This window comes from Macrobrachium nipponense, chromosome 27 (assembly GCF_015104395.2).
Source record: "Macrobrachium nipponense isolate FS-2020 chromosome 27, ASM1510439v2, whole genome shotgun sequence".
NCBI classification, from domain to species: domain Eukaryota; kingdom Metazoa; phylum Arthropoda; class Malacostraca; order Decapoda; family Palaemonidae; genus Macrobrachium; species Macrobrachium nipponense.
Window position 1 is genome coordinate 76,424,893 of NC_087216.1, and position 17,500 is coordinate 76,442,392.

The 17,500-nt window shown below is 34.1% G+C and overlaps 1 protein-coding gene across 1 annotated transcript in view; it reads right to left on the reverse strand.

The window, feature by feature from the left end:
• The window catches only part of LOC135201096 (uncharacterized), a 36,364-nt gene that overhangs the window by 1,562 nt on the left and 17,302 nt on the right, over nucleotides 1-17,500 (reverse strand). The window contains exons 2-3 of the mRNA XM_064229990.1: nucleotides 2,817-2,933; nucleotides 1-966 (exon numbers count right to left, since the gene is read on the reverse strand). The exon at nucleotides 1-966 is cut by the window's left edge and continues 1,562 nt beyond it. Of these exons, the coding sequence (XP_064086060.1) occupies nucleotides 125-966; nucleotides 2,817-2,933 (959 nt within the window). The 3' untranslated portion in view covers nucleotides 1-124. The remainder of the gene's footprint in view (nucleotides 967-2,816; nucleotides 2,934-17,500) is intronic.

Genomic DNA, 17,500 nt, shown 5'->3' on the forward strand with positions numbered 1-17,500 from the left:
CTTTTCAGTTAACCAACTCATACAGTGTTCCTATTTCCTATCTCAAAATAACGTTGCATAATAGTTTTTTTTTTTTTTTGCCCTGACATTCCCTGTCTGTAATTGTAGCAATTCAGCTGAAAAACTAGACGACTGCTGTGTGTGTGTCGGAGCAGGACCTGCTGTATGCATCAGTGCAGGACCTACCGTATGAGTCTGAGCAAGATCTTCTATACGAATCGGAGTAGGATCTACTATACGACTCAGAGTACGACCTACGCGAAAGGCTTGGAATTGCGGATGCAGCCGCCCGAGCTAAATCCAGAGTGGAATCGTGCTGGTCATGAGCTGCTAATCTATTGGCTGCTCCTCTTCCAGCAGCCTCTTTGGCTGCACGGGCCGATGATACCGCAGAAAGTGTCAGAAGTCTTGGTCTTCCATCCAGCATACATCCAAGATTCAGGATCTTGGGAGACTTGCTTCCAGAAGAGTGGCCCCTGTGTCCAGACGATCGGTGCCTGTGGTCAGAGTCGTGGCGCCTGGGTGGGGCTGGAGTGATTTCTCCTGCCGATGAGCTTCCAGGTCCACCGTTTGGCAAGTTTCCTAGGCTCGCTGCAGGTCGTATGTTGTTGGGCATGGGATCTGTACCGACGGAAGTCACGCGTGGACCGCCCTCCACGAAGTTGATGGTTGAGCTGGCCCCTAGGGATCTCGTGCGGTGAGCGGGAGTGACTGGGGTGGATTTCGTTGTGTACTTTTGTGAAGTTGAACGGGTTACGGGAGTCTCAGAGGTTGTGGATGGGAGAGTGTAGATTTCCCTGAGGAGCTCTGGAGGAAGGCGTGGGGGAGGTTTCAGAACGGAGTATCTGGAGGCCCAGTCCTCTTCCTCTGCCGGGCCACATATCTTATAAGCACAGCAGGCCACGATGCACAGGGCCAGTAATGCCCCAAAACACATGGCAGATAACTGTATTGCTAAAACGATATCTGGAATACAAGAAGTACAGATTAATCCATGTTAACGTTTAAAGATTAGTTTGGCTAAAAATTCAAAAATATCTCATTCTACGCTCTGTATATCATTCTGAAAGAAAAAATGTCATTAAGAGATGTGTTCATATATGTTTCAGTGAGCTAATTTTTTCAAGGCTTATATTTAGTGTGAGTTGTGCTTCCCTTAAGCTGTATGCTTGAGTCCTATCTGTAAAATTAAGTTAGATGAGTGTTACAAGGCTTATATTTAGCGTGGGTTGTGCTTCCCTTAAGCTGTATGTTTGAGTCCTATCAACATATTTGAGTTAGGTGATTCTTATATTCAGTGTGGATTGTAGTTCCCTTAAGCTGTATCTATGAGTCCTATCAACATAGTATTTGATTTAGGTGATTGTTCCAAGGCTTCTATTTAGTCTGTGTTGTGCTTTGAGTTAGATGATTGTTCCAGGCTTATGTTTAGTTTAGATTGTGCTTCACTTAAGCTGTTGCTATAATGAATGAGCATGAGATAAAACTGAATACTCAATCATCATAAAAAATGATTTAATGAATGTTTACATGTAGGGGGGTAAAATCTACAGTGGCAAAGTACAAAATTGTGTGGTTTTCCTCAGATGATTGTTGGATTTTTTAATGCGAATATTTACATGTATATTTTTCAGTAATGAAAAAAGAGAAAACCTTAAAGATCTGTACAAACTTTGTAGTCTCTAACAATAGCCATCATTACAAGACTTTCTCTTACATGATAAATTTCAAGCAATTAATCAATCTCATATGAAGTGCCATATGTCAATATATAGTTTACGGAAATTTCGAAAGAAATTCTGTGTAAATGTATGGATTTTAAATGTTGTGTGTAGTGGCAACACTCAGAATTATATAGAAAAACAAAGTCTAAAAAATATTTTCAAAAACTCAATGAAAGTTTGTATAGCTGTACGCATCTATGAACATGTCAGCACAAACAAGGTATATATATTTCTAAAACTATATATTTACTATACGGCGTATGCCATATATTATAATATATATATATATATATATATATATATATATATATATATATATATATATATATATATATATATATATATATATATGTGTGTGTGTGTGTGTGTGTGTGTGTGTGTGTGTGCGCGCGCGCGTGTGTGTGTGTACGCGTAAATGCGTGTGCATTTGTAATAGAATTATATGTCAAAGAATACTTCTATGTCAAGCTATGAACTTAGATGTGAAAATTCTATATGTTTTTTGAGTGACGCATCATCAATAACTTTGTGCTGTGCATTTATTGCTTATGATTCTTCCAGTATGAGACTTATGAAAGTATATGAACTGAGCGTGTAGTATATGAAGTATGGAATGACTCAGTGAAGACCTGGTGTGCTTATAAATAATATGAAGTTTGGAATGACTCAGTGAAGACCTGGTGTGCTTATAATATGAAGTCTGGAATGACTATGGGAAGACCTGGTGTGCTTATAATATGAAGTCTGGAATAACTAGTGAAGAACCGGTGTGCTTATAATATGAAGCCTGGAATGACTATGTGAAGAGCTGGTGTGTTTATAATTTAAAGTCTGGAATGACTCATGGGAGACCTGGTGTGCTTATAATATGAAGTCTGGAATGACACAATGAAGAGCTGATATGTTTATAATATGAAGCCTGGAATGACTATGTGAAGAGCTGGTGTGTTTATGATATGAACTCTGGAATGACTGTGAAGACCTGGTGTGTTTATAATATGAAGCCTGGAATGACCTAGTGAAGAGCTGGAGTATTTATAATATAAAGTCTGGAATGACCCAGTGAAGACCTTTAAAGAACCTGCTGCTCACCTTCCCATGTCATCTCATAGCTGCCGACGTTGTTGATGCCTCGGTACCCATACCGTCCTACCCCCCCTCCGGCGCCCTTTCCTGCCTTGCCTCCTCGGGCACCGCTTCCGGGCACACCTGTTGGGGGGTTGGGGGGAGAGAGGGTCGTAGCCTGGTTGCTTGGACCGAGACACATACAAAAAGTGGGGACTTCGGGCAAATCTTCTTTGCCTTCAGAATCCACGACGGTGAAAGGAGGAGAAGTAGGGGCCCTTAGGAAGGCTGAAGAGTGAAGGAAGACGAGGAAGGAGGAGGAGGCAGAAGGGGAAGGAAGGGCCCAAGATTAGGAAGGAACCAAGAAGAGTGGAGGAGGGAGAAGAGGAGGAGGAGGAGGTTGGAGGAGAAGTAGGGGCCCTTAGGAAGGCTGAAGAGTGAAGGAAGACGAGGAGGAGGAGCAGCAGAAGGGGTCCTTAGGAAGGCCGAAGAGTGGAGGGAGACGAGGAGGAGGAGGAGGTTGGAGGAGCAGAAGGGGCCCTTAGGAAGGCCGAAGTGTGGAGGAAGACGAGGGGAATAACATGGACACCATTTCGATGTTCGCGAAAGTATTTTTGGTGTTGATGAAAATTGGCTGTGAGAGAAAATTATGGGGAAGGTGGCGGTGGAAGGGAAGTAGTTGCAGATCGGGAAACCTTTTGAGTGAAGGGAAAACTTTTGTAGGAAGGACAGTAGTAGTAGATAGCGAGAACTTTTTGAGGAAGGGCAGTAGTAGTAGAAGATAAAAAAAAAGTTTTGGAGATAGGTAATATAGTAGACAGGGAAAAAATTGAGGGAAGGTCAATAGTAGTAGTAGATAGGGACAGCTTTTGTGTGAAGGGAAATAGCAGCAGAATATAGTGAAAGCTTTTGTGTGAAGGGAAATAGTGGTAGGAGATAGGGAAAGCTTTTGTGTGAAGGGAAGTAGTAGTAGGAGATGTAGGGGGAAACTTTTTGGGGCTGAGTTGCACCAAGTTAGAAGAAAGGGGAATAAAAACTTTTGGGAGGAAAGGAAATGGCCAGTAAGCAGTAGATATTTGGAAAACTACTGGAAGAAGGTCAGTAGAAGAAGATAGGGAAAACTTTTGGGAGAATGAAATAGAAGTAGATAGGGAAAACTAATGAGAGAAAAAGATAGGGAAAACTTTTGAGAGAAACGCAATAGTAATAAATATGGAAAACTTTTGGGAGGAACGCAATACTAGTAGTAGATAGGGAAAACTTTTGGGAGAATGAAATAGCAGAAGAAAATAGAGAAAACTACTGGGATAGGGGCAATAGTAGTAGATAGAGAAAACTACTGAGAGAAGGGTAGTAGTAGAAGATAGGGAAACCATTGGTTGGGTGGGCGAAACTTTTGGGGACAAGGGCCGTAGTAGTGGTAGATAAGGACAAACTCGGGTGGAGAAAGGCGTCAATAAGAGTAATAGTAGTAGTAGTCAGGGAAAACCTTTTGCCATTGACGGAGACACTCGGCGTAATTATCGTCGCTATATAATCCGGATATTTTGGGTTAAATGAATAGTTTAGTCTTTTATTTATTTTTCTTCTTATTTATTATTTATTGCATTTCTTTTTTCACATCAGTATCAGTAACAGTCTTAGTCATTGGTCTTTGGTCGTTGTAGCAGTTCGTATCTACCATTCACGATATATATATATATAAATATATATATATATATATATATATATATATATATATATATATATATATATATATATATATATATATATATATATTATATATATATATATATATTTTATTCTAAATTTCTTTTTAAACTGAATGTTATTATCAGCGCGTCTTGTAGAGAGCTCAATATATTACGAAGCAGGGTTTACAAGCATAGCATGCAGACTTAACAAGGTGATGCTCGCGCACATAAAATAAGTTACGTATGGGACAGTCGAAATAACAATTTAATGCTTGACCATACATGCATGCAGTTATTAAGGATTTGGTTTCTCTCACGCAGTCTCTCTCTCTCTCTCTCTCTCTATTGTTAGATCACACACCGCATATTTACCATATATAGATATATATATATATATATATATATATATATATATATAATATATATATATAAAGACACTACCCCTTTAATTGTTTCGTAAGATTTTATACACAACCACATTATTTGCTTGCGAGAACCCACTGTTTTTATTCTTTTTAGAATTCTAGGTTACAAACAAAGGCCAAACGAATCCGATCAATATATCATTACTTCCTCCCCTCCCTAAAGAAGAGCTATCATCAGCTTCACAGCATGTTCTAGTAAACATTTCACCTCCAACATTTAAGTTAAAATTAATAACATCCTCATTCAGAAGATGAACCTATTCATTTGGAACAAGCCTACGGAAGGGGCCGTTGACTCGAAATGCAAGCTTTCAAGGATTATTATTATTATTATTATTATTATTATTATTATTATTATTATTATTATTATTATTATTATTATTATTATTATTATATTATTTTGTTCTAAAGGGTCCACAATAACACAAAGTGAAAAAAGTCCGTGCACAATTCTGAAGACTCCACAGAAAGCTTTCGAACCCTTCCCTGGGTTCATCTTTTTTTTTTTTTTTTTTTGAACTGAAGATGAACCCAGGGAAGGGTTCGAAAGCTTTCTGTGGAGTCTTCAGAATTGTGCACGGACTTTTTGCACTTTGTGTTATTGTGGACCCTTTAGAACATTATATATGCTCTCGTGATAGAGAGTTTATTTTATTATTATTATTATTATTATTATTATTATTATTATTATTATTATTATTATTATTATTATTATTATTATTATTATTATGGCTACTGACTTGAAATTCAAGCTTCCAAAGAATATTACGGTGTTCATTCGAAAGAAGTAACAGAAGGTAATGGGAAAAACAGAAAGAGGAGATTAGTTATTAGAGAAAAGAAAAATAGATTAATAACTAAACAAATTCAAATTTAAGTAAACGATTAAGATGCAGGGTGAATTGTATTAGCTTAGTAATGCACTGCATCTTCGACTGAACGTCTGAAGAAGTTCCAATATACGAAGGCATTTTCCCTGACATAAAAGTCAGTTAGCACGTGATTTCCTTGACCTCAAAACGAGGTACCATGTCAATTGATAATGCCATTATAGGTCAGTTCTGTACACTTTCGTCAAGTTTACACTTAGATAATGTCACTAGACCATTGGTTTGCGTTTAAAAATGGCAAGTTGTATATACATCTATCTGCAATGCATATAATACTTTCCCATAGTAATACCTATAATAGTTACGAACCCCAAAGCTACCGCCAGTATGTTGTTGATAATGTATACTAGAAAACATACATATACAGCAATTATGTATGATAAATTTGTAAAGTAACTAAGTATACGGGCAGAACCAGCCCCGTTTCAGTGAAGCCCTTCTCCCCCCCACCCCCTTCGGAGGGGCAGGGGAAGGTAGGATGAAACTCTATTATAAACCATGTTAGAGGTCCCCACTACAACCCTGTCAAGTTTCATGCCCATCGGACCAGCCGTTTGGCCGATATTGAATGACAGACGGACGGACAGACATAACGCCCGTTATAGTAAGATGTAACGTTACAGAATAAGGGGCAATAATAAAACAATCAAATCTATATGCTTAGTGCTATATCCGGCTACCAGGCGAGTGACCGTCACAGTTAGTACTCGAGGACGAATATGTATATTATATATATATATATATATATATATAGATATATATATATATATATATATATATATATAGATATATATAGGATAGATAGTTATATATTTATATATATATGTATACATATATATATATATATATATATATATATATATATATATATATATATATATATATATATATATATATATATGTTTACATATATATTTCATGGAGCATTACGGACATAAACATATTTGCAGTAGTTTTTCCTCGTCAAACAATAATACAAATGATCTGACTACTATATTTCCACAATGCTAACTTTAATCCATGGCTCATATGTAATATGATAATCTCTCTCTCTCTCTCTCTCTCTCTCTCTCTCTCTCTCTCTATCTCTCTCTCTCCTCTCTCTCTCTCTCTCTCTCTTCTTTCGTGCTTAATGGCTCAATTACATAACTTCCGTCTACATCTTCAACCGGTTTATTATATTTCGGTGGACCAAAGCCTTGTCAGTTGAAAGCGTTTTATTTGTAACTGAGATCAGTTTTAGCTCCAACACTTCGCTTTTACTCGATTGTCCTTTGAAAGACTCCAGGAGTGGTTGGACGATTCAGTAAAATACATAACTAGATTGTTTTTTTTTTCAAGTGCGTCTATGAAGAATTTGTTTCTTGGGTTATGGGTAAAGAAGCACAAAAATGAACACACACATACGCATAAAAATGATTAATGATGAAGTAGTTATTCTACATGAAGATCACGTCTGGGCTGAGTATTCAAGGCTATACCTTTCTACAAATAATTCAAATCAACTTGTCTAAGAAATCCAAATAAAAATCCACCAACTTCTCCAATCTGGCTACACACACACACACACACACACACACACACACACACACACACACACACACATATATATAGATATATATATATATATATATATATATATATATATATATACATACATATATATTATATATATATATATATATATATATATATATATATATATATATAATATATACATATATATATCACGAAAAAGCCAAGTATCAAGTATAACGAAACTTGAATTTATCTCCCAAGTGACGTCAGGCCTACGCCACAATTAAAGCTGTGTGATAATTCGAATAATCACAATTTACCACTGAATCGAAATATTTCACAGTGCCCATGCACATATGCAAATCGCCATAACATTCAGAGAAGTTAAACTTCTGTTTTGCATCGAACAGAATCGATACAGGATTTTGTCCATTGTCAAAGGATTAATGATTTGTATCAAACAACTCTCTTCCCCAAAGCCTTCTCATTGTCAAACTGACATTTCCCTATTGAATGTATTTGTCATATGAATAATAGGATATGACATGAAGTCTGTGAACTTTAGCAGCAATCGTATTGGAATAACAATTGTCTTACCAAAACTCCTAAAAGACAGACTAAAGTTACCTTATGGATCACAGTAATTCTTGTCTCGCCAGATAACTGTTTCAAATATCAAATAATTGATTAAATATCATCTCAGAAATTAACAGTGACTTAGAACGTGATGTGATCCATAGGAAAGTATGAAAATAAGTTATATATTAGTCAGTCAGCTGGTTGGAAAGTAGAAATCTCCCACGAAGGATGGAGAGAAATTTTAAGTGAATTTGACTCTCAGTATTTCTTGAACATAAACTATCGCCATATGGAATGCTTATGGTTCCAGAAGAAAATGGGAGCTGAGGTTTGCTTGTTTAATAGAAAAAAAGAAAATAAGCCCTCTGTCTAAAGAATTTGAATAATATTTCACCCTGAAACTTTCATAAAAGCTAATCATTAATCATGTATTATGTGATATACAGGTTTACCAAAAAGAGCATCCATTTAATTGCATTTATTAATCAAAGAAAGTGTAATTGAAACACTGAAAAGAATAATTTTTGTTTTTCTAGTTTTGACAACTTAATTAGTTTTATTCTTTCACTACATTCCAACTCGAGTGAACCTTTGCTGGAGATCAATGTTCCAAATATTTGAAAGATTCAAACTAGTTCACCCTTCCTCCTTCTAATGTTATCGTATCCTTTTGTGGATAGTCTGTTCTCATTGTTTAGTTCTGTTTTTGTCGATGTATGAATTTATTTTAAATCCCATATTTGACATAGCTTTTAGGAATGGAAAGCTTTGTAAGTCTAGCACTGTTTTATATGTTAAAACAGTTGCATCATCCTAAAACAAAGTCTGAGCAATTTCTGAAATTACTACTCCAGTATCAGCCTTCTCATCCATCTTCCACTTATTTTCTTATATTATCTATAAGAAAGGCAAAAGGTAAAGGTGTAATAATATTCCAATGTAAAACCCCACTGCTTACATCTATGAGGCCACAGGACAAAGGTAAAATCATATCCCCTTGCAAAACCCCACTGTTGACATCTATGAGGGTAAAAGGCAAAGGGTGAAATGTTTGTCATATCCCCTTGCAAAAACTCCATTATTTACATTATAAAGGTAAAAGGCAAAGGTGAAACCATATTTCCTTGCAAAACCCCAATGTTTACTGCAAACTCTCTGAACAATACTTCATCAACATCAAATTTGCATGTCTTTCATACCTAAGGTATGAAAAAAAAAAAAAATTACTGACCCAGCTTTGGAGCTAAGTTATCACACTTATACAAAAATCATATATATGCATATATATATATGAATATATATTGATATATATATATATATATATTATATATATATATATATATATATATATATATATAAATATATATATATATATAATATATATATATATATATATTATATATATATATATATATATATATATATATCCTTAACCTGTACAACAGTGCATTCATATAAAATAATCAATGTCATCATTAGTAAGGTTGCATTGAAAAGAAATTAGTGTAAAAAAAATTCTAAATGGATCAAAGATTAATATGTAACGAATCAAAACCATAGGTAAAGGAATATAGCAATATTAAAAAATATTATAATGGCATAATAGATTGGGAATATAAATGTAAATGGTGTTTTTTTTATTAGTTATTAGGTTTTTCTTGTTATTCTTCAGATAGTTAGTTATTGGCAACTTTGTGTTCGTTATAAACAAGTTATTTTATTTTTTTTAAGTTAAAGAAATTCAGTAGATATTCGTAAACAAATTAGAATTCACCAGTCTTATTCCTCCTTTAAGTATGAGTTTGGTAAGGTAGAATATTTCTTTTATGATATGGAAGAAAAAATAAGGATTTAAGTGTTTATGCATATTATTCAGAATCCACCTTTAGAGGCAGACAAATTTCGCAAGGAGGTTGTTGGAGTTACGGAGGGGGTTATTGGGGGCGGAGAGGCGCAGGGGCGGTTGTTGTTGTGGTTTATGACATTCTGACACAGAGGGAAAAGGTGCACGGGCCAAAATATTTTGTGGACCACTGCTCTATACAGTTCTTGCGTGTACTCTGGGTTTCTCGTTTAAAATTTGACAATCGAAGCCACATTGAATTGTAGTTCAGATTGTGCAATTACGCGTTTTCATATATAAGCAATTAATTATACACGGTGTCCACAAAGTCCCAGTACCATTACAAGTATTTATTGACCAGAATGGTACTGGGACTTTATGGACACACTGCAAAATTATTGTACTTGGCGACTACGCTTTCAAAATAACTTCATAAAAGGGATCCAAGTACCAATAAATTTAATAGATTTTATGCATTACTAGAAGTTTCTCGATGGACGGGTGGGTTACGCACTTGCCTACCAATCTGGTCACCCGAGTTCGATCCCCATTGCCGCCAATGAGGACCCAGAGGAATTTATTTCTAGTGATTAGAAATTCATTTCCCGTTGCTAAGTAACCAATTGGTTCCTAGCCACGTCAATTGAAGTCTAACCCATCTGGCCACCACTAGGAGAGCTATTAATCAACTCAGTGGTCTGGTTAGACTAAGATATTCTTAACTTTATGCATTACGAAAGCTCTAAAAAAGGATAATGTTTATTCAGCAATGATCCATCTAACCACTAAGACGTAGGAATGATTTTCCTTTTGTTGGTAACTTTGAAATAATTTCATTTATGTGAAAAATGATCGTGTAAGTTTTTCTATTGAGATAATTTTGTGAAAGTTCATAACTCAATGATTTAAATATATATATATATATATATATATATATATATATATATATATATATATATATATATATATAATATATTCTGACTTGATTTCTGAAAATCTTTTGGCCCAGATAAAAGTCTTGAGAAACAAGAATGAACGATGAAAGTTGCAGGGCTTTCAGTTTGGAGAAAGTGACAGAAAAAATGGAATGAATGTTCCAGGATTTTTTTTTAATAGTCTGTGAAAGTTACGAGAGCTTTCATTGGATGAGTGACAGAGTTATTTATAGAGACTGACGTTTTTGTGATTCTCAGATTTGAAATGTACTGCCTTTAGGTGTGAATGTTTACAAAATCTCCTATTTTATGTTTATTTTGACATATATATATATATATATATATATATATATATATATATATATATATATATATATATATGACTGGTAAAAATGTTCTGTTACAACAGAATTCCATCTAATAAAACGAGCCCATAAAACGCCAAAATATAGAGAGAAAATACTATATTTCAGAGACTGCTGTTTCTCTCTTCAAGTAGATGAAGAGAGAGGCAGCAGTCTCTGAAATATAGTATTTCTCTCTATATTTTGGGGTTTTTATGGGGGCTCCTTTTATTTTATTATTATTATTATTATTATTATTATTATTATTATATATATATATATATATATATATATATATATATTATATATATATATATATATACATATATATATATATATATATAATATATATATATATATATATATATATATATACAAGAAACAAACCTGTACATTGATTTGTAACTTGGTAGTATTAGTTTTGCATGTCTAATAATTACAATGACGTTACATTTGTATGTTTGTTACTTAAAAGCAGAATTGAGTGAAATACGGTGCGGATTTTTTACGTGAATTTTACCAGTGTAAGTTATAAATGTTTATTTGTAGTTTAGTTTTGACAGATATGCTTATTTTTTCTTATGAGAGCATTTAGTAGGTCAGTTTAGAATATGCATCGTTGTGTTTTTGAAATGTGTAGTTCGCATGTTTTTCTCTAAGTAAACAAGAGTATGACAGAATTGAGTTTTATTTGCTAATGAATTCGTAAGCAGTAATTGTTGTGCAAGAATATATAGATAACACAGGATGTCAGTCTCATAATTATAAGAATATATAATAGTTTTGGAACATCATTTGCACTGCGTATAGGTTAAGTTGCATAGAAATCAGTCAGTTAATTATGGTATGTACTGTTATGCAAAGCCTAGCAATATCTGTCTTGCATTCCAACTTTTATTAAAAGTAAGATCAATTGAAGAATTGTACTGTTATGCAAAGCCTAACAATATCTGTCTTGCATTCCAACTTTTATTAAAAGTAGGATAAATTGATTTGTATTGCTATGCAAAGCCTAGCAATATTCTTAAAAGTAGGATCAATATATAGTATGTAATGTTATGCTATGCCTAGCAATATCTGTCTTGCATTCCAACTTTTATTAAAAGTAAGATCAATTGAAGGTTTGTACTGTTATGCAAAGCCTAACAATATCTGTCTTGCATTAAAACTTTTATCAAAAGTAGGATCAATTGATTGGTACTGTTATGCAAAGCCTAACATTATCTGTCTTGCATTCCAACTTTTCGTAAAAGTAGGATCAATTCGTCCCCTTTCTGACAAGCAGGTGCATCCCATATCGTAAAAGTTTTTGAGTTTTCCAGTGAAAGTGTCTATTTTAATTACTTTCATGACATATCAAAATTTGAGCTGTCTGCGTTTTCAGATTTTCCCGCAAAATGTCCTCAAAAGATGAGAGCTAATCTGAAGCTCTGAATCATATCAGAATCTTTTCTAGACAATTTTCTCACGATGAGGAAAAAGTGGCTTGTGCCAGTTCATCAAACTTGGGACGAATTGATAGGAAAGAAAAAAAATATATAACAAACACGTTTCAATTAATGCTATAAACTGCACAATCAAGTAGAAGTTTGGTTTGGTTATCTTTATCAGTTTTGGTAAAACAGATTTGTAATCTCTCGCTTGCATTCAAACGTTTCTTAAAATTTGGAACGATTGATAGGAAAGGAAAATTGTTACAATTACGTTAATACTATAAACTCCACAAGATAGCAAAATTTGCTATAAATTTTCATTATAAGCTTTGGTAAAACAAATTTGTGATCTCTCGCTTGCATTCAAACGTTTCTTAAAATTAGAAACAGTTGATAGGAAGGGAAAATTATAACGCGACACGCGACAATTAATACCACGACAAACTCCGTATTAATTAAGAAGTTGGGCTTCACGTCCGTTATAAGTTCTTGGCAAAATAAATCTGCAGATTTGTCGTCTTATGTCAGTCAGTGTGATGTCTTTTTCCTTTTCCTTCGGTTCATTTATAGAATTTTTCTTCAATTTCACGTAGAGTTTTTTTTTTTACCTTTTTTTCTACTTTCCATTTAAGGTTCACACTTAAAAATAAGTCCTTTTTTCGTTTATTCATGAATAAATAAGTGAAAGGATAAATAAATAGATAAATGTAAATAAATAAGCAAGCAAGTAAATAAATAAATCAAATGAGCCAAAATAAATACTTAAATATATATATATATATATATATATATATATATATATATATAATATATATATATATATATATATATATATATATATATATATATATATATATATATATATTAATTACCTTTAATTGAATAATTATCAGAGTAATTTTCGCATTCTTCTATAGAAATGATAAATTACGTAACATAATTTTTTTTTTGCATATTATCACCATTGAGGAAATTAATAAAGAAATCGAAAAGTAACGAAAATAAAAAATTAAAGTCAGTCAACACAACATATTTAATTTTATGTTCGAGATTAAATGCTGAAAATGTTTAGCTGTAGGGTTTGTATTATAATGCATTATGAATCAATAAAAATACTTTAGCGAATAGATAAGTTAATATTTATTTACTTAACAAATTTATAAGTTAACCCAATCAATAAAGAGAAAAAAATATATAAACAAATAAAGAGAATACACTTTATATATTAATAAAATTCAGCTTCTCGACAGTAAAACGAAATTTATGCCTGGACATCTTACTTATATTCACAAAATGCCACATTAATTAGTCACTGTCTTTTATCAATGGCAGGATGAAAAAATAAATAAATAAGAGACGAGACTGGTAAAAGATCTGTAAGATCGCTTCTCCGGCAGAAGCTGACAGACTGACAGACAGACAGACAGACAGACAGACAGAAGGCAAGGTTAAGAAGCTTCTATCGAATTACAGTGAGAGACAGAGCATTGACGAGTGTGTAGAAATGTTCTGTTTACTGTACAGCAGTTGAATATGGTTACAGGTTCATCAAGATTTCGCATTCAGTTATTCATTCAATATCTCCAAATTCACTGACAAATCTGAATTATTCTTTTTATTATTATCAACCGTTTATCAAATGAACAAATGAATGGAGGCAGTTCAGATATAGTGATTTGATGTGCAAGAGGCAATTCACAATACTCTCAGCCCTATTTTGAAATATAATTCTCAAGAGCGTTCTCATTCACATTGGTTTAAACTTTGAAGCTATCTTGTATTCTGTGATCACTGTGTTGTTTGTTAGGTTTATTATCCAATTTAGGTGCATCATTCCTCTACCAGTAACAGATTTTCCTTAAACAGGTGTTTTATCAAGATCTACTAGGCTATTCATAACATGAATACTATCTTCTAGAAAATTATGACATATTGCAACATGCAGTGATATGAAATACGAGATATGGCTCCATAATCATTGACTTCAACCATGAAAGCTACCATAGTTTTTACTGATTTCAAAGTCTGAATAAATTTCTTCAGTGCTGTGAATATTTTCTATTGTTGCTTTGAACTTTGAAACGAAAGAATTCTCGTCACTATATTTGACCGAACAAATACGATTTCCCTCGTGCCATTCAATTCTGATGCTTGAAACACCCTCTCCTTGAAGCTGTGGAAAGCGTCTTGCACGTGACATACACCGAATATCAATAACTAGATAAACCAAAATCTCTGTTTCTGCTACTGAATTGAAGTAGTATCTTTCCTAGCAGTGAAATATCTTCACAAAGAATTTGTTGGTGGCAGACAACTGTAATTTGCTAAAGAGGAATATAATATGTTTCTGCTCTCTGAACGAAAAAAAAAGTCAAGAGGCATACACAGGAGAATAATTAGCCAGGCATGAAAAACTTGAATCAGATTGGACTAAAGGTATGACTAGAAATATATTATATATATAGAGGCTTATGCAAATGAGATTTGACATTTGAAAACTAACAGGTTAGGTCGTTCTGGATTAAACGTCGTCTTCACTTCTCTAAGTGATAACGTAAAAGGAACACCAATTAGAAGTGCAAAAGTAACACCGAGGTTCTAAGATGTGAAACTATTTCATTGTGGACTAATACACATTTTTTTTCTTTCCAAATAGAAGAAGAGCGATGCAGAGGAACAAGGTATTTTGTTTTTATTTTTTCTTCAGTCAACTACGACAATCATTGCTTGAGAACCATTGCATTTCTCCCTCCAAGGAGTTAAAAGAACACCAGAAAGATCCTCACACCAATTATGAATGATTTTTTTTTTTTTGCTTTTGAATTACTTTATTTTTTCAAGGCATCTACTTCTTAGGGAGAAAATCGCAAGTGATGGGGATAAAGGTATATACAAGTTCTAGGGGACCACAGCTGTGTTATTCTCTCTCCCCCTAAATCTGGTCAATTCTCCCCGGATATAGGGACGGGCTCATCCTGCCTATTAAAAGCTCAGGAATAAATTTCGTGTATGATGAAACCACAAATTTTAGGACCTGGGAGACTTATATCCCAAACTGCTCCAAATCACCATCGCGTCTCTCCTGAATTGTGAAGACTACATAAAACAGTATTGATGTGTGTGCATTGAAAATATGTTTTAGTGCAGTGATTCTCATCCAGGGGGTATAGGGGAAATTTTCAGTGTTTCAGGGGGGAATTGTGACCAAGGACTTTCAGTATGCTATGCATATTATTTAGAATGCACCTTTTTATAATGCAAGCTATTTTGGAAAGGGTGGGTTTGGAAAATGGCATTCTGACATATGGTGACAGGGTGCATGGGACAAAAAAGGTTGAGAACACTTTAGTGATTTCACGTATCTTCTCTGTGGGAATAATCGAAGGTCAGGGAGAGAGAGAGAGAGAGAGAGAGAGAGAGAGAGAGAGAGAGAGATCAGATATCCTCTTCAGTGTTGATGACGCTGAAATTGACAGTTCAGACATAAAAAAAAAATGTCTTCTTCTTCAGCCTGGATAGTCACTCCTAACATTTACGAGATGTCTCTCATCTTTGGTGTGCATGATTCAGGTTTTTTATTTCAAATTCGTAATGAAATTTGATCTATTCTTTACCCTGTGGTTCAATTAGATCAATTCTTTACCCTGTGGTTCAATTTGATCTATTCTTTACCCTGTAGTCCATGGATAAAGTACTCGAGTACGCGGGGGCAGGAGACACAAGATGCTTCGCAAACAGTTTGTGAGAAGCTCTTCGATCCTCACAGTTGTGGATTCATGATACCATCATCATCATCATCATCATAAACATCTGGAAACCCTCAGGGAACCTCAGAGTCACGGCTGCAGTCCCCTTTTTTAAGCTCCTTCCTCGAACATTTGAAGATATGGATAGGCCTACGAGTCTACAAGTCAGGTATATAGCCAACTACAGCTAGGACACCGATTAAAGAGAACACCAATCAAATCCACCGAGAGATGCAGGAAGAAGAAGAGTAATAATAATAATAATAATGAGTATTAAAATCAGTCCTTACACACCTTTTCTCTTGATTTATTCACGTTGCCCGGACCTGACGTTAATGCACGGACACAGATGAGGAAGCAGAATGCATGTGGCGGTTGATATGACTTTTTTTTTTAGATATATAAATATTTTTAAAGATTTTTTTTTTCTCTTCAGACAACATGCCTCTCTGTTTTTAGCTGCTTCAGTGCGCAGTGCAATTTTAGTTTCAGCTTCGAAAAAGGTGGCTATCTTTTTTGGGGGAACCCCTACCTCGAGGAGGAATTGTTCCACGTCTCCAGAAATGCACTCGGAAATGTGTTTATTTATTTATTTCTTTTTTTAAGCAGACACCTCAATCTTACTGCTTGGGGCAGGCGTTCCCAACATAGCCGTCTTTTTGAAAACTGAAGGGGGAAATGAAACCGCACATTTAAAATAGAAATAAAAAAATAAATAACCACGTAGTCTACTACTTTTCACAACATCCAACAGTTAGAAAAAATGATTTGTGCCACTAAATCTATAATCTACAGCCACAGATCTCACAGAGTGAGAGATATATATAATAGCTCCACAGAAATGGAATAAAATCAGATAAAAGCTTTATTTGCAACATATTCAGTGTTACGACACAACCAAAAACTAATAATAATTTTCGTGATGCAAATTAAAAGAATAACAAAAACACATTCATTTACAGAGCGCTTAAAACATTTTTTTATATGTAAAATTTATTTACAATTTGTATTTATCAGGTTTTCATAATTGGTATGGTTATGAAGAGTTTCTGTATAATTTTTTTTTTTTTTGCGTTCGTAAAGGACTTGACGATGAAGTAAACTATGTTAATTTTTTCTAAAACTGATGAGGAATTTGACAAACATATGTTTCTTCATAAATTTAAAAATAGGTATCAAACGAATTTATTACAGTCTCTCTCTCTCTCTCTCTCTCTCTCTCTCTCTCTCTGTCAGTATTTCATACTACGACTGGCATACGTCTTTACCCACACGTTTGCATGTATGAATACTTTTAACAATAT